This window comes from Plecotus auritus (genome assembly GCF_963455305.1).
Source record: "Plecotus auritus genome assembly, chromosome: 2".
NCBI lineage: Eukaryota > Metazoa > Chordata > Mammalia > Chiroptera > Vespertilionidae > Plecotus > Plecotus auritus.
Genome location: NC_137771.1, coordinates 19,756,568 through 19,776,960, shown reverse-complemented (window position 1 = coordinate 19,776,960; position 20,393 = coordinate 19,756,568). Strand labels below are relative to the sequence as shown.

The following is a 20,393-nucleotide window of genomic DNA, read 5'->3' as shown; positions in this document are numbered from 1 at the left end:
CCTCTTCCCCCAGCAAATGACAACACAGTGGTGGTAGAGTCCCCAAAAAGGGACCCCTAACTCAGCCTGGGCAGGTGGTTGGTGTGGGGAGGCCTAGCAGAGGAGGTGCTGTTGGAGCTGACTGAGCACATTCCTGTCTTGCTGACTGTGGGACCCCGAGTGCCCAGAATAGTGCCTGACACAGAGTAGGTGCTTATAAATACTGCTTGCACTGAGTAGGTGCTGGCGGCAGAGATGGGGAAGCGTGTTCCAGGAAGCAGGACCAGCACGTGGGAAGCCTGAAAGTGCCTGCGTTCCCAGAACCATAAAGGGTTTCGTGTGGGAGGAGCCTGGGGGTGGGCAGCGCGGGAGGAGGCTGCTGAGTCTGGACTGGGCCTCAGTGGGTGGTCCTGTGCTCCGGCATGAGCTTGGGGACAGGAACAAACGGGCAGTGTGAATCAGGGTGGCCAAGCGGGGGACGCTCGAGGGCAGGTGGCTGGGAAATGATGGAGCACTGAGGGGGAGGAGTCCCCGCCCTGGGCTGAGGAGGGGGCTGGTTTTCCCAGGGTTTCGTTGTCATCCTCCGGCTAGCCATAGGTGACAGTGTGAGCTCTGGGTGGCCAGCCAGCACCCTGACCGGGACTGGCGGGGATGGCAGGGCCAGGAACTGGGCTGACGGGAGGAGCCGGCGGGCGGGTGAGGCGTCTAGTGCTGCGGGCCAACGTCGCCGCCCGCCACGTCGATGCCAGGGAGGGGGGAGCTAGGCCCTGCCAAGCAGCCCGTCTGCGGTGAGGCACAGCGCTCAGCCCGGGCCGCCGGGCCTGCCAGCCCCTCACAGGCTCCCGTGTTGTTTCCTTTCTGCCGGTTCCTCTGTTTGCTCCTAGGTTTCCTCAGGAACAGTCCCAACAGGGTCTCGGCAGAAGGAAGGGGCCAGGGAGCTTCGCAGGCCGGAGGGTGGCAGAGGTGGGCGCTCGGAAAGGCAGGGCTCTTCCTAGTAATCACAGCACTCGGAGCTCATGGTGGAAAATTTGGCAAGTACACAGGTCCTGAGAAAAAAATGAAAAACGGCCTGCAGTTCCGCTGCCCGGAGAGAGCCTCGAGCCGTTGGCAGAATTCAGCGTTGAGCCATGCACGTTGGTAGTGAGTTCATTAAAGCAGGATCAGGTCAGGATCAAGTTCTTTCTATATTTGTTGTAACTTACTTTTCAAAACTTGATGATAACAGTATTAATAGCCAGCGTTGACTGTGCAGTTCATTAACGTGTGGGCACCTGGGGTCTTTTGCCTTGAACCCCACGAGGTGGTGGTTGTTACCTTTGTTTCCTGGGCAAACCCAGCTGAGAGGTAAGGGCCTGCCCAGGCCACCAGGTGTGGAGAGACACAGCATCCGCACGACACTCCGACAGCCCGGCTGGGCTGCCTCCTGACAACCGGGCATGCAGATCTGCGTCCTGAATTGTCTTTTGAAATGAGTAAAAAATAAAAGCCTCCGTTATGCACATATGCCTTTGAAAGACCCGATTCAATAGTATGGGTTTGTGAAAACCCCGTTATTGATAGCTGCATAATATTCCGGGGCAGGGTTGGCCCTAACTGATTTAACTAGGCCCCTCTTGTTGGGAATGTAGGTTTTTTCCACTGAGGGCTGACTTTTTATTTATTTATTGTGAAAAAATATTTTTATTGATTTCAGAGAAGAAGGGAGAGGGATAGAGAGGTAGAAACATCAATGATGAGCGAGAATCATTGATTGGCTGCCTCCCTCAGTCGCCACACTGGGATCGAGCCCACAACCCAGGCATGTGCTCTGACCGGGAATTGAACTGTGACCTCCTGGTTTATAGGTCGACGCTCAACCACTGAGCCACACCGGCCCAGCAGGGTTGACTTTTTAGATGTCCAGAGTGTCAGGATCAGAAAGGCCCTTAGAGCATCCAGCACGACTGTTCATTTTACAGATGGGGCAAGGGGAGTGCTGAGAGGGGGGAAGGGGACTTGTCGGGCCCCAGAGGCTGTGGCCTCCTGAGCTGGGACATTACCTGCTCTCCTGTCTGGCCCAGGGTGGGCATGGATGAGGGCAGTGCCCGTGGGGAAAGGGAGTTCTGGGAGGGTGGTGAGGCCACGGGGTGGCAGTGGAGAGAGTGGTGGAGGAGGTGGGCTGGAGCTGATGGTGGAGTTGGGGCGTGGGGTGGGGAGGCCTCCGTTGCCAGGAGGTCCAGGATGTCCTCTGCAGAGCAGTTGGCTGAGATGAGATGGGCCCAAAGGGGTGTTTCCTGTCCTCAGAGCTGCCCTGTGGAAGATTGGGGGGGCGGGGCAGGGAGGGTTGGGAATCAGTGGTGGGAGGGTGTGTCAGTGACAATGTGTGCCTGAGCTTTTAAAAGAAGACAGATAGATAGATAGATAGATAGATAGTTGGAGGGAGAGGGAGAGGGAGTGAAACATCGATGTGAGAGGGAAACATAGATCAGCTGCCTCCTGCATGTCCACCACCGGGAATCCAGCCCGCAACCTGGGTGTGTGTCCTGCCCGGGAATCAAACCGGCAACCTTTCGGTGCATGGGAAGGTGCCAAACCAATGGAGCCACACTGGCCAGGGCTGATCTTTTTCGGGCGGGATGGTCTGTCAAGTTCAGGCTGGGTCTTCTCTGCAACCCCTCCCCCTCGTCCCCTAAGCCCTCTGCTCTCTGGGTCCTGGGTTCTGTGGCCCCTTCCCCAGCAGGTGCAGTCTTCCCGGCCCTCACTCCCTCCAGCAGCAAGTGAATGGGGTGGAAGCTGGTTCCCAGCCAGGGCAGCTGTGGCCGGGCTGGGGGTGGAGACCAAGGCTTCCCCTTCCCGGGCCCGGCTCTCCATTGTGTAGCACCCTTGGCTGTCCCGCTGCCCAGAGCCTGGCCGGGGCCCACATTCCTGCGGTGACGCTCTGGGTCTCCGGGTTGGAACTGCTGAGCGTGAGGGGCACTGGGTTCTCACAGCACGGAGGGTTTTTTGGGGACGGGGACTGGCGGGGAGGAAGCCTATAGGGACCCACAGGTCTCTGCACAGACCGCCTGCTTCCAGGAGCTGGTGGTTAAGTCACGTGTGTCTTTGGACAGATCACTTTACCTCTCTGAGTGCTGCTTTGTGTGGTAATTCCCCACCCTGCCCCTCTTTCCCCTCTTGGGGCCTCAGTTTCCCCATCTGTGAGATGGGAGAGTTACACTCAGTGATCACTCAGGCCTTATGGTTTAGCTGTAAGGTGAGCCCTGAGGTGGGAAGTGTGCGGTGGAAATACCAACGGATGGCCAGCTTATTATCTGGTGCATTATCTCACTTGACTCTCACAGCTGCTCTGTGGAGTATGAGTTATTATTGTTCCCATTTAACCAAATAGAAGCCCAGAGAAGTTAAGTAACTTGCTCAGAGTCACCCAGCAAACAAGTAGAGTTGAACGGGAACCCAAGACTGAATCTAAAGCTGGGATCCCAATCCCTGCTCACACTCTAGTCACCGGAAGAGTAGTGCCTGCGTCTGGCTAACGCGGGGAGGGACGCTCGCGCAGACTTAATCACACGCGGTTTCATTCCCAGCGTTTGCAGCATGATTGACGCTGCACAGGGTGCTGGCTCCTGGCGGCCTGCCAGCTGACCTAATTTGTGCGTCCGTGTCTGTGTCTGTAACTCACCCGTTCTCCTCATCCAACCTCTCCTTTTCTCTCTCTGCACTCTCCCCTGCTGGGTGGCCGCGGCAATGCCTCTTAACCTCTCTGGGCGTTTATACCCTCATCCGTAGGGCAGTCATCCTGATTCTGTTCCCCTCATGAGGACGGTGAGGCCTAACTGAGGTCAAGTCTTCAGAAATAGTAATGATAGAAATATTAACATCTATCTAACAATAATCACAACTACACTTACTGGCTCAGTTCCAGGTGTTGGGTACAGTGCTCAGCTCATTACCTGCATGATCTTATTTGATTCTCCTGGCAAGTCTGTGAGCTGCATCCTATTATTACCCCCATTTTACAGATGAGAAAACTGAGATTGCAGAGATTCAGTGGCTTGCCTGCTTTCCTGCGAGTAGTAAGGGGGGGCGCTGACCCATTCTGGCTTCACCTCTGTGCTGTCCTGTTTCTCTGGGGGTGGGGGTTGGGCATGAGAGACCCCAGACCTCTGGTCTTGGCAGAAGGCTGAGGGCAGAGGGAGGTGCCCGGCTTTCTCCCTGCCTGTGTCCACCACCCTCAGCGAGTGGCTGTGAAGCAAGGAGGTTTACCTGACACCCAGCTGCTTTGGGCACCTCACTTGAAACTCTATGGGGAGGATGCTGTAGGGGTGAGTGGTACGTGAGGGGGGCCCTCTGATTGCTATGGGGGCCTGAGGTGCCTCTAGGGTGAGGCTGTGTGAGTCAGCTCAAGAGGAATGGTGGTGAGGGGACGGTGAGGAAAGAGGACAGGGCCATGTCAGTCCATTGGGAAGGGTGCCACCATGTCCCCCTGGCATTGTATGTGCTCGAATGTGCCTGGTGTTATACATGGTGCACATGTGTGGAGGGGGCTGGGGTGCAGGTGTCCGGGGCTTGTTGGGGGGCATCAGAGAGGGGTCGTGCATATGATGGGGTGGGTGCCTATTCGGGAACGTGTGGGTAGGATGGTGTGTGAGAGCATGTGGTGTGTTTGTTGTGTGTTAGAGTGTGTGCACAGTGAGCATAGGCATTGCATGTGTGTGGATGGCTCTGGGTAGCTCTGAGCTGAGGTCATGCAGGGGTGAGGGGGATGTGGGTCATGGGTGCAGGAGCCCTGGGTGAGCAGCGGGTTGGGGACAGCCCTGGGCAACGATTCCAGAGACTGAGAACCTGTTGGTGTCTCCAGCCCCAGTGTCTGCATCTGTGCAATGGGGATAATTGAACTTTGGGAGGCTGTGAGGGTTGAAGGAGGCAGGCAGCACCGGCAGTGTGGCCCTCGTCTGCGGTGGGCAGAGCCGCGGTGGTGGCTCCACTGGGGGTCTCAGACCTTCACTGGCTGCCCAGGGAGCCTCCGGTTGGGTGACTGCTCCTGGGACTGGCGATGTGGGAAGCAGAGGTCAGGCTTCTGCCGTGGGCACCCTCTCCTGCCTACGCCCGAGTCTGTGCGTGAGGGTGTGGGGATGCAAACAGGAGACATGGTGTTTCCAAGTCGGGGGCTCGGTGTCAGAGCCCGAAGGTGTCCCTCCGTGGGGATGTGTGCGGTGCTGTGCTCGGACAGGAGGGGTCGGTGCGTGCCCTGGGTGAGGTGATGAGATTGTGCTGAAGTTTTGTGGGGCATTCGTGGCTGTGTTAGGTGTGGGCAGGGTGCATTTGTGTGTCTGTGTGTGTGCACATGTAGCAGGGGTGTAGTAAGTGGGTGGTCATGGGATGGTCACCCACTTACTACATGGCTCTATTGTCTGTGCGCTAAGATAGGCACACAGGTTGGGGTCAGTAAGTAATTATGTGTGTGTACGCCGGAGTGTGAGTGCATAGCTGTGTGTTTTATAGGGCGTGGCTGTGTGTGCTGGGATGTGTGTGTGGTGTGTGCATGAGGATGTCCCTGGATTGTCTGTTAGCTGCAGTGTGTGTGTGTGTGTGTGTGTGTGTGTGTGTGTTGTGTGTATCAGGCATAGGAGGGTGTGAGTTTACCTGGAGGGGTGCAGTGAGGGTCATGGGGAGGCCAAAGGGTCCTGGGTATTCTGAATCAGTTCTCCTTTAAGGGAATGGAATGGTTATTATGCTAATTATGCATGGTTATGCAAATGAGAGGTCATTTGGGGGTCAAAGGCTGTTTGTCGCCGCCCTCCTCTGGCATTTTGTGACTTTTGAGGCTTTCCCTGCTGCCTCCCAGGCTGTTCTCCGCCCCCATCTTTTCCCTCTGCCCTTTCGTCCCCCTGGGCACTACAGCCACCAGCAACACCCTGGGCGGGCCCAGGGACGGGTAGAGCTGGCACTCAGTCACCTTGTGGGGAGGTGCTGGGCAAGATGGCATTCTGCGTTCCACCTCCCACCCCTGCAGGGGCTCCCAGCATCTAGCTTCCCAGGGCAAGTTCAGGGGTGACTGGGCTTATTGGCCACCCTCCCCTCCACCCCATCGAGGGGCTGCTTATTTTCTGGAAAGAATGATCTCTTGGATGCAGGTTTGGAAAATCACCGAGGTGGCCCCTTCCCCAGCTTTGTCTGATGAGTGTGAGTCTAAATTAAGATGTGAGAGAATTCTCTCCCTCCACCTCCCACTCTTGCCTTCTCTTTCTCTCACACAGCGAGTCCTCCCTCCACTCCCCCCCCCACCACCTCGGACTCCTGACCCCTGGCCTTCCACTGTCCCTGCCTCTTCGTCCCATGTCTCTGTCCTCCCCCCTCCCTGTCATCCTCTCTGTTCCTCTGTGATCTCTCCCTCTCCTGCTCCCCCCACCCCTCTGTGGGGAGCTGGAGCTCCTGGTCCTTAGCATGGAGGAGATGGTCGTCATGGTAACGGTTGTCATGTCAATGGCTACTGATCTGGGGATGAATGGTATCTAGGTGAGAGCTACCTGAGTGGAGGCTGATGGGTTCACAGGAGGCTCCATGCTTGTCTCTGAGCCTCAGAGCTACACAGCATGCACCCCTACCCAGTGCCCGCCCCCCATGCATGTGCCTGTTTGTACCCAAAGACATGCCAACACACGCTACCTCTCTGTGGCTGCCTTTAGGTGAGTGTGTGTCTAGGTGTGTCTGTATATGTTTTCTCTGTGTTTCTCTGTGTTTCTGTGTTTCATTTCAAGGGTCTATGTGGCTTTGGGGTAGGGGGGTCTCTGGATTTTTCTGCCTTTCTGGGGTCAGGGTTTCAGGGGCTGCTGTGTAGCACTTGTCACTGAGGCATCATAGGCTGCCCCATTTTGGTCCTTACATTTACCCCACTTTGGAAGTCCCTAGGGACCACAGACTTCTTAGAATATCTCCTCCCAGCTAAAGATCTCCCTGGCCTGCCTGGAAAGATGGGAGGACAGTGAGGATGGCCCCACCCAGGAGTGGAGCTTGAGCCCTGGTCCTGCTCAGTCCCCATCCCGCTGGGTGGCCCTGGGCAGGAGCTGCAGTCTCTGGTCCTGCTCAGTCCCCATCCCGCTGGGTGGCCCTGGGCGGAGCTGCAGTCTCTGGCTTCAGGTAATTTGCCTAAGAACTGAGCAGAGTCTCCAAGGGACTCCAGCTTAGCTGGCCCAGGTTTGGAGGCCGGCAGTGTGGGGAGCCTTCCTTCTAGCTTTGTCACCCCAAGGCCCGGGGGTTGTTCTTCTGGGCTGCGGGGGGTGGGGGGGGGTGGAGACGGGAGCTGGGGAAAGTTGGACGATGGTGGATGGGTGCGCTGAGCTCCTGGAATGTCTAAGTGGAGGAAGCCCAGCAATTAGTCACGGGAGCAATTACACTAATTGTTCCACTCCATGACTCACTGGTAGCAAGTAAATACTGATTAATTCATTACTTTGAGACTGTGTGTGTGTGTGTGTGTGTGTGTGTGTGTGTGTGTGTGTGTAACAGGGGGTGGGCGGGGGGAGGGGGATCTCCTGGCCCCCTGCCCTGGCCTCCTGCCCTGCCTGGGTAGGGCTTTGGAGCAGGTGGTCGAGGCGGGGCAGGGAACTGGGATTGGGATCCTCTCTCTAGCTCTGTGCGAATTCCATTAGGGGGCCTGTCAGGGCAGGGTGAGAGGCTGAGCCAGCCCCTCTCCTGCTCACATACCCGCCATGGCTTCCATGCCAGTCAGACAGTGCGGGTGTCCAGCCTGCACTCAGAGAAAGTCATCACGTGGCCACTGAAGGCCCTCTGTAGTGGGCTTTCCCAGCCTCAGCCCTGCCCTGTCTCACTCTTGCCACAGCTCAAAGCAGTGACAGATGTTAATTCAGCAGCAGGAGATGCTCTGAAAGATAAAGCAGGAGGGCTTCTCGAAAGAAGGGGCAGGAGTTCGTGGCACAAAGATGGAGAAGGAAGAGTATTCTAGGTGGAGGGAACGGCATGAGCAAAAGAGGCAGGAGAGACCAGGCCTGTTCCAGAAACAGAGGGGCCAGGGCTGCTGGAACCAGTGATGGGAGGTGCAGAGGGCCCTGGATGAGGCTGGAGGCGGGCAGGACCAGCTCCAAAGCACAGGCTGCCCCCCACTCCTCCCCTGGAGCCTCTGTGTGTTCTGTTAAGATTCAGGTGCTAACCTTCAGCTCTGAGCAGCAGGAGTCAATCTCGCCTTCCTCTGGAAAGCCCTCAGGGGCGGGGACTGTCTGGAATCAGGGTCAAGGTGTGGCCGGAGGGGAGGCCAAGCCTGCTCCTCCCAGGGGGTTGCAGGCCTGTCTTGGATGTTCTTAGTGCTGGCTCTCAGCCCAGGGCTGCAGGAGGGACCCAGGAGCCCCAGTTCCCCGTCTTCCCAGGTTCTGATTGTAGGGGAGTCTGGGGCCTGGGAGGAGCCCTTCTCTGCTCTCCTGACCCCAGAGACCTTGGGGCAGCGTTAGGCCCTGAGCTGACTCTGCCTTTGAGATCCTTTGTAGGGAGGTGAGAGGAGCTGACTTCTAGTTTTGGGGAGGCCCTAGGGCTGGAGCCTGCACTCCTCGCCCTGCCCCCCACCTTTATCCATGGAAATTCCCTCCCAGAGCCCCAGATCTCAACAACACCATGCCTGTCTGTTGGGACTAATTGTCCTGTCTGGAATTTCAAGGTGTGAGACTTTGGGTCCCAAGCCAAGTCTGACTGTCACATCTCGGACAACTGGTGCCCTGGGCAACTGGGCCTCAGTTCTGTCCTCTGTGGAAGAGGGTCCACGTGGAGGGTAACACTAGCTTGTGCTGAGCACCTGCTGATTATGAGGCGCTCAGCTCTGCACACCCCTTAGCACGTTATCCGATAGGGCAGATGCTGTTTGCTATGAGTAATGACTAAACTGAGGCACAGAGAGACTAAGTAACTCGCCCCACGTCCGTCACAGATTTAGTAAGCGGTGGAGCCAGGACTCAAATCCAGCATTCTGGCTCTAAACTGCTCCTGCCACCCAGCGGTTCTGATCAGGGGGCAGGGCAGTGACGGGTCCTCAGGGGTGGCCGTCAGCAAGACGGGCTGCTTCCCTGGCCCCTGGGTGGGCAGGAAGTGGTAATCAGGCCCACCCCACTCTGCCCACCTGGAGGCCACCCTGATGCCGCCCCTCCATTGTCACTCTGTCCCTCTGGATGTGTCCGGGCTGCTGGCCTCAGTGCTGAGCCCAGGGCCTGTGTCTGCCTCCCCAGACTCAGCGCTGGCGCAGTGAGAACTTTGAGAGGCCCGTGGACCTGGAGGGCTCCGGGGACGATGACTCCTTCCCCGATGACGAGCTGGACGACCTGTACTCGGGGTCCGGCTCGGGCTGTAAGTACCTCCCCTTCCTTTTCCTTGCGTGCATGTCGTGCTGGCCACATCAGTCTGCCTCTGGTACCCCACGCAAGGCTGATCTCAGGCCACAGGACCCCCTGCAGGCTCACTGAAGTGGTGGTGTGCGGGAGGGGAGGCCAGGCTGGGGTACCCCATGGACCTCAAGCACAAGAAGGGCCAGTTATCCTGGGGATGGAACCAGGGCCTTATGGCCTCCACGCCCAGGACTCCCAGCTCCCCATGGTTCTGCTCTGTGTCCTCGCCTCCACTCCCAAACCTTCCTGGCTCCTCCTCGCTTCTCCTGTGCCTGGTTCAGGCCCCGTAGGAGCTGCATGCAGCTTCTCTTTCTCTCCTCATTTCCACCCAAGTCCCTTTCACTTGACGTGGTTTGAGTCCTCCAGATCGCTCAAGCATTCCCTTGTAGGAAGGACTCGTTCTACCCCTGCCCTCTGCCTGTGCCTTAGGGAGTCCTTAAGGTACCCCCTGCCTCTTCCCAGAATGCCCTTCCCCTGCTGCCCCAACCTCTAGTGAGATTTGCGGCCAGTAGGCCCTACCACTGCCTGGATTCAGCCTGTTAGAAGCTCCAGGTTAGGTGGCTGGGTTAGTCAGAGAAGGCTTCCTGGAAGAGATGGTCCCCTCGAGGAACTTTCAGCTAGGCAGAGAGGAGTAGGGGAACAGCCACCTGGTAACCTTTGGCCAGACTGTGCCTTCCTCCTCTCCCTCCTCTTGTCTTGGGAAAACTGTGCAAGGAGTGAGGGTTGGGAGCCCCTCATCTGATGGCCATTGCTTCCCTGGGATCCTCATGCCCAGATCCCTAGCTCTGTCCTCTCCCTACCCCTCAGACTTCGAGCAGGAGTCAGGCATTGAGACGGCCATGCGGTTCAGCCCAGACATGGCCCTGGCAGTGTCCACCACACCTGCTGTGCTGCCTACCGTGGATGTCCAGCCCGTGGGCACCCCGTTTGAAGAGCTCCCCTCTGAGCGTCCCACACCAGAGCCAGCCACTAGCCTCCCAATGGTGACAGAGGTCCCAGAAGATCCCAGCCAGAGAGCCACCACCATCTCTACTCCCATGGCTACCACTGCTGCCACAACCACAGGGGCCCCAACCGTGGCCTTGGTGCCTGCCACAGTGGCCACCGCCGCTCCCAGCATCCCTGCGGCACCCCCTCCTATGGCCACCACCTCTGTCATAAGGACCACCGGCGTACGGAGGCTGCTTCCTCTTCCCCTGACCACGGCGGCCACGGCCCGGGCCACCACCCCAGAGTCGCCCTCACCTCCCACCACGGTGGCTGTCTTGGACACTGAGGCCCCAACACCCAGGCTGGTCAGTACAGCTACCTCCAGGCCAAGGGCCCTTCCCTCCAGGCCAGCTACCACCCAGGAGCCTGACACCCCAGAGAAGAGCACCCTGCCCCTGGGGACCACTGCCCCCGGACCAACCGAGGTGGCTCAGGTAAGCAGGGGAGAGGACAGGGAGTGAGAGCAGAGGAGAGGGCCAGGGTATGGGGAGGGAGGATGGAGCTGGGCAGAGGTGAGGATGGGAAGGTTCTGGAGATGAGCCAGACTGGATGGGGAGGGCAAGAGAGGGATGTGGCTGGAGTGCCCCTGCTGGGTGTGAGTCACAGGATAAGCATGGAGGGTGAGATGGATGGGGATAGAAGAGAGATCAGGCTGGTTGTAGAATATTAGGAAGGAGTAGGGTGATGTGTGTGTTGGTGGGGGGGGGTGTGATGTGTGTCCAGGGCCTGTGTGTTCTGTTAACAGCGCAGGCTCGGGACCCAGGCAGCCGAGGTCAGAATTCCTCTGCCACTTTTTAGCCACGGGACTTCAGGAAGCCATCAAACCTTTCTATACTTTCTATACCTCTGTTTCTTTAAAAAAAAATTTTTTTTTATTGATTTCAGAGAGGAAGGGAGAGAGAGAGAGAGATAGAAACATCAATGATGAGAGAGAATTATTGATCGGCTGCCTCCTGCACTCGCCCTACTGGGGATCAAGCCTGCAACCCAGGCATGTGCCCTTGACTGGAATCGAACCTGGGACCCTTCAGATCCAATGAGCCAAACCAGCTAGGACTATACTTCTGGTTCTTTATTTGTGAAAGGAGAAAATAAGAATGTAAATCATAGTGTTGAGAGAATTAAGTTCCCTTACATATCCACAGTGCTGAGGACAATTCCTGGCCGTGGTAAACAAACCACGTGTTTTTGTATTATTATCATAGTCATTGGTGGTGTTGTTAGTCTGAAGGTGACTGAGTGAGCACCCTGCCCCTGGGGACCCCTTGTAGCTGGGTTGAAGCTCAGTGCTGTGCACTTTACCTGTGCCATCTCCTCTCTCACACGGGCTACTCCCTGGACACCTGGCCAAGGGGCATCATACTCTGCAGTTGTGCTCTCGGACTGACCTCTAGACTAAGTGACTCACCTCCACCTCAGGCATGTGGACTGGGGACCTGGCCCAAGTGTGTAACAGCTGCACCCAGAAGTCCCGGAATAGAAACTCAACAGGAATCCCCCAAGGCAGCGGGAGGGGGAAGTGACGGAGATGGGATGGGGACAGTATGTGGCCAGGAGAGAAGAGAGACAGTGTAGTAAATGGTTAGAAACACAGATGCTGGCATTGGATAGATCTGCATTTTAGTTCTGCTGCTTCCACTTACTAGCTGTGGAAGAAGCTATCTTTCTGAGCCTATTTCCTGTTCTGTAAATTGGGCTTCACAATACTTCCTTCATGGAGAGGTTGTGAGGGTAAATGCTCATAATGTGTTTGGCATAGTGCCTGGCACATAGGGTGCTTGGTAAGTGTTAGTCCACTGTGTGTGTGTGCGTGTGTGTGGCTGCCCTGTGGCAGGGGGTGCTGAGGCCTGGGCTCATGCCATCTCTCTACAGACCCCAACTCCAGAGTCCCTGCTGACCACAATCCGGGATGAGCCAGAATTACCAGTGAGTGGGGGGCCCAGCGGGGACTTTGAGCTGCCAGAGGAAGAGACCACGCAGCCAGACACAGCCAATGAGGTGGTGGCCGTGGGTGGGGCTGTGGCTAAGCCATCGCCTCCACCTGGGACGCTGCCCAAGGGTGCCCGCCCCGGCCCTGGCCTCCTGGACAATGCCATCGACTCGGGCAGTTCGGCAGCTCAGCTGCCGCAGAAGAGCATCCTGGAGAGGAAGGAGGTGCTTGTAGGTGAGACGTGGGCTCAGGAGGAGCTCAGGGTGGGGCAGCTGGCTGGGCCTCAGTTTGCCCTCCAGGAATCCTGGAGGATGGTCAGGGTGTGAGTTTCCTAGGAGCCTCGTTACCCAGGACCTGCCCTCTGGTTCCCCCCTTGATCTTCACCCATCCCAGGAACTGACTCTTCATGTTACCTCTAGCACCTTCCTCAGGACCCTCTGTCCCCTGTTCAGACTTTGCCCTTGACCCCTGCTTTTTGGGCCATGCTGGTTGACCCTCCCGGACCTCCCTCCTTGGGTCCTGATTTCTGAGCCCATTCGTTAGCTTGATCTGCCCCTAGCCTTGACCCCAGTCACTGAGGACCTGCCCTGGCTGAGGCTCCTGAAGAGTCTGGACTCAAGGTCCAATCCCCACTCCCCACTAAGGAGGAGCAGTATGGCCTCGGGCAGGTCCTTCCCCTCCCAAGGCTCTCCTTTCATCATCTGTAGAATGGAGATCATCATTTTGCACTTAATTCTTAGTGCACATCTGCTCATATGTTAACTCCTCTGGTTGGGATGGGTCGTAGTTTAGTTGGCAGAATTGTTATTTCCTAATGGTATATGAAATACTGGAGCATCTTTCCACTGACGTTGCCTTACATTGCATGGAGACCATAGCCCCAACCTTGAGCTTTGTGAGGCTTCGATGGGTAGTGTGTGTTAGGCAACTAGACCTGGCCAGGCTGCAGTGAGGGCTACAAATGGCAGCAACTCCAGTCTCAGATTCCAGTCTCCCAGCCCTCTCCCCACTCTTGCCCCTTTCCCTCAGGGCATTGCCCCTCTCCCCAGGTACTCCCCTCGCCTCCAAGCCATACCCCCCCCAACCCAACCCCCTCCTCTGGACATGACCTCTGCTCTCTTCCTCCACAGCTGTGATTGTGGGTGGGGTGGTGGGCGCCCTCTTTGCCGCCTTCCTGGTCACCCTGCTCATCTACCGCATGAAGAAGAAAGACGAGGGCAGCTACACTCTGGAGGAGCCCAAGCAGGCGAGCGTCACATACCAGAAGCCTGACAAGCAGGAGGAGTTCTACGCCTAGTGGAGCCACAGTGCCTCCCCAGAGCCTCAGCGTCGCCCCTCTGCCCAGTCCCCGGCCTGTTCTACCAGCCCTGGCCTAGGACGGGGCCTGGGAGAAAGCCTGGCCCCAGTTCATCTTTGCCCACCCTCTCAAGGTCTGCCCAGACTGTTAGCCTCACACAGATCTTCCCCAAGGCTCAGGGGGCACTGCCCTCTGCCCTAGACTGTGCCCTTACGAGCTCATCTCTTGTCTTCCACTAGCCTGGGGCTTCAGGACCTCGTGTCAGATGGGTAGCAGGAAAGAAGCTCCTGATTGGTTGGTGGAAGAAAGGGTGGGGCTTGAGTTGGGCTTGAACTCCAACCTGGCCCCACAGGGCTTGCTGAGATCTTCTTTTAAGGGCAGAGAGGGACTCAGGCTAGTTTCCAGAACAAGCATTAATAAGCTCAGCCCTTGAAATGGAGACACTGCCACCTCTTGCTTCTTCCCAGGGCCCTTTTATACCCGGGTAAGAGTGTGCCCCTTGTTGCAGTGTGTTTTGTCTTGGCCTGCCCCAGTTGTGGGTTCACTCTACCCTCACTGCACCCACTGCACATGCATCCGAAGGTTTCACCTCTTTCCCAGTCTGTCCCTGAGGAATTAGCTTCCCAAGAGTGTCCTGGCAGTCACTGGTGAGGAGGGCTGGGCTCTGACCTCCCTCTTGCAAGTGGACTCTGCACAGACACCATCTCCCACAAGGTCACACATATTGTCACATCCAAAGACAGAAGCACGAAATGACAAAACCATACGCAATCTTGACCACCTCGCCAGTCCAGATATGTCACAGACACGAACATCCTCCGAAAGATGTTTCTTCTCATGTGTTTCTCATGCACCCCCAAATGCTTACGACAATGCAAGTCACAGTCGTTGTCACCTGCTGGTGACGGTGTGGCCTGCTTCCCTCACTGTGTCTCTTTACACATGCACATACAATCTGGTACCATGCACGCTGTCCTCTAGCTTTCAGGCTCACTGAGAGGGTGGAACCAAGCCGAACAGTCAGCCCATATTGGGTCCCCTGAGTTGCCCTGTCAGACTCAGTCCCTCACCATAGCGCCCCCACCAACCACTTGCCACCAACCCCGGTGTGTCAGACACAATCCCACGTGGATGCAGTCTCATCCCACACAGCCTGCTCTCACACCGGAGGAAGACAGGTGGGCACTGGCCTTTCCCATAAAGTGTGTGGGAGGAGCTGCCACAAGGCCCCTCAGGGCATTGCACACCCCAGCCTGCTTCCCTCCTCTCTGAAGCCTGCAAAGGGGTTGGTTTGGGGCCAGTTCCCCACTAGCCGGGAGCCTTGCTTAGGAAGGCAGGCTGGTTCCTGGAATTCTAGGGCTGGGGAGGGGGCATGGATCTCCTAGGACCAAAGGCCCCGGGTGGGGAGGGAGCAGGTGGTCTGGCCCCTGGCCTCCCTGCATCCCTCTCCTGCTCTGAGCTAGGGGCTGACTGCCTCCCAGGACACAAGTCTCCAAAGTGCCTGTGAGGGTGGGCCCTGTTGCCCGGGCCCTCTGCACCCTCTCCCCTCGGCCTCTCCAGGCCCCCCTCAGCCCTACCCAGGGTCCTCCCTGGGCCTCCCCCATTGACACCTTGTCTGCTTGTTTGGCCAAACAACTTGGCAGTTCTGGCTGCAGCTGGATGGACCTGCAGCTGGAAGCAGCCCGTCCAGACGCCCTGCCCCAGGCTGAGGGCTGAGAGCAGGTGGGGACGGGTGTCACGGCTCCCAGCCCACCTCCCCCTTCTTTACCCTTGCAAGTGGGGCCACTTCTGTGGCTATTTTAAATGTGGGATCACAAATCTCCTTTGGGGAGGGTGCGCGCAGTGGGGGCTCTTGGAGCCTGGGATGTGGTCTGCTCGGTAGCTGGCTGGTGCTCACACCCCCACCCCTCACCTGCAACCCAGGTGAAAGCCAGGACCCCAGGTTTTATTTCTGTTCCCTTTTCAAGATGCACTGGCAGCAGACTTCTGCTGGGTGAGGGTGGGGGTGCCTGCAGCGGTGAGGGCGAGGCTCGGGGCTTCCACAGCCTGTCTGCTCACCCTCCTCCTTCCAGGCTGGGGCTCCCTCTTGCAGACCCCAAACCCATCTCAGTAGGGCTGGGGAGCTTGTGAGGAACCCAGCTGGTCCCAGCCTTGGAGGGTATGTAATGGGGAGAGGCATCCGGGCCCACAAACTGTTGACGGTGACCTGGCCTCAATCACCCCTGGAGAGGAAGGGCTGGGGCACGGATGGATGGCACCAAGGCCCCAGCCTCCTTCTCCCCTGATCCCTGGCGGGTTGCTGTCTTGGGACAGCAGCTCTGGTGAGAAGGCCTGGGCAGGCCAAGGCTGGGAAACCAGAGACCTGTGGTGGGATGGCGGCGGGTCCAGCATAGGATGTGTGACTCAGGCTCGGACTGGCTGGAGGGGCCTTGGGTGGCCTGCATGGGTCACTTCGGGGCCTGACTTCTAAGTCGGGGCTTTACCTTCTGGCACCGGCCTCTTCTCTGTGCCCTTAGCGTTTGAGAGGAGAGACTGAGGGCCTCGTTCACTGAGCCCTGGGCAAATGTTCAGGCTTTATCCTTATGAAATTCAACCGTCTTGCCAGCCCAGATCCACTCTGGCCAGCCCGAGACGGGTAAGGCGATCCACGAGGTCGGTTCAAAGGATGAGCTGGCGCTCTCCTAGGTGCAATGTGGGGGCAGGGCCTGCCCAGATCCCCAGACACCCCAGTGCTCCCGGGGAGGGTGTCTGGTGGGCCCTGGCCTTTCCTGGAAGCATGGCCAATGCCAAAGGAGGGGGACTGTTATGGGTTGAGGACCTCCCTGGGGCCCAGCTGCAGGGAGCACAAGGCAGGCTGGGAACTGAAGGTTGGGCCCACCCCCCGTTGTGTCTGGAGCCAGGCTCTGTCTTCCCAGGGGCCACAGGGAGCACCTCCCCTGAAAGCCTGGGCCCGGCAGGTCTGCGGGTGGTGGCCTGGGGTGCTCAGCGCTGGACCCCCCTGGGGCTGGCACAGTCATTTGTCCAAGCTTCCAGCTGGGGCGCTGGACACAGGGAGCAAACACGTCTGTCTCCCGGGCAGGAGTGGCCGCCGCCGCCTCAGCTCTCTGAATTTCTTCTGACAGCCACCACCCTGGACTTGCTTCCCAGGCCTCCCGCCTGTAAATAGAAGCTCATAAACTGTACAGATTTACAGAGATGCTGAGACCGGGCCTGGAGTCACTGCCTAAGGGCTAATGGCCCCAGCATCCCTCGGTGCCCACCTGGCAGCGCAGTGCACCGGGCCCAGCGTGGCGAATGCATGTAAATATTTTTTGTAGGCAGCGTGGCTCCAGGGAGCCCCCTGAAGACAGTGTCCCTCCCTTGCGTCCTTCCTCCTGTACAGAGCCCTCCAAGAACCTGTCCTGGGGTGGGTGGGAGTTTGTCCTTCCCCGCCCCAGGCCTTCCCTGTCCTCTCTCCCTCCATAACCTGTTTATTAACCACACCTATCCTGAGTTCATGGCCAAAACTTTAAGAAGTCGAGGAAGAAGACTGGAAAACGACCAAGGCGCCTGCCCCCGTGGGTGCTCACCTGTCCCAGGCTTGTGAAGGAACCGTTTGGGTTTTTTGTTTGTTTTTTAACACTCCCTGTGCTGTGCCCATTTATAAGAGGAAATAAAATTAAGCTGAAATGATGTGCTGTGGCCAGAGTGTGAGATAAACATAGAGGTCATTTGGGGGGGGGTGGGGCAGCCCACAGCCCCTCTTGGACCACAGCCACCTTCTACTTTAAAAGAACCTGAGAACCCAGCAGGGGGAATTGACCAGCAACCCCTTGTGGGGATCATTATGGTAAAAGCTGCTGTTGGCTGAGTGTTCGGAAACCACGGAGCTGACTGTGGCGAGGCTGTGGTTGGGTGAGGGCCAGGCTGTGGTGGGGGGCCCTGTGGTCCACCCCCAGAGGAAGAACTGTGGTTTCGGGCCACAAAGATCGAATCTTGGGACCAGAGGATACTGGAATCGGTCTGGCGAGGTGGGATGGCTTTGGGATCTGGCGGGCCTGGTTTCGGGCCCTGGTGGCATGTGCTAGCTCTGACTCTGGAGGAGTGACCTGGCCTCTCTGAGCCTCAACTTTCTCGCCTGTGCAGTGGGACCACAACGAACAACGTCCCCGAGATGGAATGTGGCCGGGATTGAATGAGCGGGACACTTAGCACAGTGCCTGGCACAGTCAGCCTCAGGCACAGGGTCCCGGGTGATGGTGTCAGAACAGCGGAGCCCAGGACAGGAGTCCGTGGCCTGGAAGCACAGACGGCTTCTGTGATCACAGCACGGAGAGCCGGGGCCTTCCGAGCAGCCCGGGGCCCGTGGTGTCAGTCCCCTCAGGGCTGCAGTGGCATTGTCCCTGCCCTGCTTGCACACCCAGGCGTGGTGCACCCTGGGCCAGTGGGTCACTCCCTGACGGGACGGCTGTCCTTTTCAGCCAGTCTGCCTCTCTGGCTTTCCCGCCTTCCGTCCTCGTTCTCTGGGGCACGCTGGGCTCTGCCCCCTTGCCAAGGGCTAGCCCCTGGCAGGAGGGTCCCGGTCACAAGCTTCCCTTCTCCAAGGGAGACCTCTCATGTCCCGCAAATATTTTCTCTATAAGTTATTCCTCTGGAAAGGTGATACTCACACAGGGTCCTGATGGTCCTGGGGTGGGTTGGAATCTAAGGCCCTGGATTTGGTCCAAGATCCTATCCCTCCCTCCATTGCTGCCTCCCCCCACCCCCCTGCCTCCTTCCATCTTTTCTCTCTCTCTCATTCCCTCCCTTCACTAAAGTTTCTTGAGTGCCCACCCTGTGCTCGACGCTGTGCTTAGAACTGAATGACGAGAGGTCACCGAGACAGACCAGCCCTGCCCTCTGAGCACTGAGGCTGTTGGGGAGACAGACAGTAGCCAGTCTCATGCCTGTAATGAACTGGGCAGCCACCATCTCCAAGCCCCTCACTGCCAGACGCTTCAGGGCTGAGCGCCGAGGTCTGGGCCTCACTGTGGGCCTTCAGACAACCTGTCCCCTGGGACGCTCAGTCTGCACAGCTCTAAACCAGCGAAGGGCCAGCCCTGCCACCTGGAGGTCTTGACAGTGGACTGAGCCCCAGCAGGAGTCTGCTGTGAGGTGAGGGGTGGGTTTGCCACCATTCAAGGCCCAGCTCTGCACACGACCCCTCGTCCAGGAAGCTTTTGGGAAACAGCTCTCCCCCCTGAGTTCCTGCAGCCCGTTGTTCTCTCCCTCCTGCAGGGCCCGCCACCTTCTCATCCGCATGCCAGTGCTGAGCATCCATGTTCTCAGCTTGGAAAGAGCTTGATCTCGGAATCAAGTGGATGCAGCTGTGTGCACGTAGGCACAACATCAGCCTCTCTGAGCCTCAGTTTCCTCACATGCAAATGTCGACAAGTAAGGCTGATATTCAGAAGCTGTTGTAGGGACTAAAGGAGATAATAAATTGAGGCAACTAGCCCGAAGCTTGGCATACGCAGCAGCTGACGGCTGGACTTAAATCCCTCCCTGTCATGTCTGTCTCTTTGCAGGTAGACCTTTAGTCAAACCCCAGCTCTGCCGCTCACGGGCCATGTGACTGTGGGTGAGTTATTCAAACTCTCAGTCTCAGTTTCCTCGCCTGTAAAATGGGAACAATCATAGTACCTGCCTAATCTACACAGTGCTTAGAGCTGTGCCTGGCACAGAGTAGGCGCTATGTAAGTTTGGGCTGTCATTCTTGTTACCATTGTTTGCAGGGCCCCTAGCTACTGAGTGAGTGACATGGAGGCTGAGTAGACAAAGCAATGCTGGTGTCAGCTCTGGTCTGAACTCTGGCTTAGGCTTGTTAGAGCTGAGGCCGATGCCTGGAAACCATGCATCTGGGCTGCAGGGTGGGCTGGGCACTGCTGGGAGTCGGAGCACTTCCCACTGGACTCCTGGGCCCAAGGGATGAGCAGCAAAACAGAGGGGGAAGGAGGAAGAATAGCTGATTGTTTCCCGAAGCCCAGAGGCCACAAGCTGCCCTGAGAACAGAGCGTGCTCAGCTTCTGAGGGCCGCCCACCCGTCTGCCGGCCTGTGGGGGGTGGGGGGGTGGGGGGGAGGGGCGCGCTGGGCAGCCACCGGAGGGTCCAGGTGGATCACCGCCATAGCCCTGAGTGAGGATGGAGGCTGGGCTGCAAACGTGATGAGGCGAGGCACTGACTGTGCCAGGCACCCCATAGGGGCTCTTCTCACATTAGCATCTCATTTTAGCCTCATGCGGTTCCCGCCTGCTGGCTGTTTTTTTCTCAAATGAAGAAACGGAAGCGCAAAGAGCAGAGACCTGAGGCTATGAAAGAGGGGCAGTGGGATTCGAACCTGGGTCTCTGCCTGACGTCAAAGTTTCAGTTCTATCATGCCAATTCCTGCCTCTATTACCAGCAGCTGAGCGAGCATGGCAGGTAACTCAGCTTCTCTGACCCTCAGCTCTATCGTCAACAAGCAGCGGCCACAGGCTATTGGAAGGCCCAAAATATCTATTAACGTGTGACATTGATGGGGTGCCTTCCAGTGGTCAGCGCCCATTCACAGATGCTGTCTCAGTTAATTCTCCGAGAGAATGATTACCCCTGTTTTACAGACAAACACATTGACCCTATGAGCAAAATCCACACGGTGTAAGCAAGAAAAAAAGAGAAACGCAAAGGGAATTTATAGGTAAACTTAAAAGACATGTCAACTAATCAATGCAGAACTTGATTTGAATCCTGGTTCACACAAATTCTAAAAAAAAGGCTAATTATGAGACAAGTGGAAATTTGAATGTTGAGTGAATACTTTTAACAAAGGAACCATTGT

The 20,393-nt window shown here is 57.4% G+C and overlaps 1 protein-coding gene across 1 annotated transcript in view; it reads left to right on the top strand.

Annotated features, from left to right (window-relative positions):
- Positions 1-17,230, top strand: part of SDC3 (syndecan 3) — a 36,217-nt gene extending 18,987 nt beyond the window's left edge. The window contains exons 2-5 of the mRNA XM_080654226.1: positions 9,186-9,303; positions 10,149-10,765; positions 12,204-12,495; positions 13,392-17,230. Coding sequence (XP_080510352.1) covers positions 9,186-9,303; positions 10,149-10,765; positions 12,204-12,495; positions 13,392-13,558 — 1,194 coding nt within the window. The 3' untranslated portion in view covers positions 13,559-17,230. The remainder of the gene's footprint in view (positions 1-9,185; positions 9,304-10,148; positions 10,766-12,203; positions 12,496-13,391) is intronic.
- Positions 17,231-20,393: the final 3,163 nt, after the last annotated feature.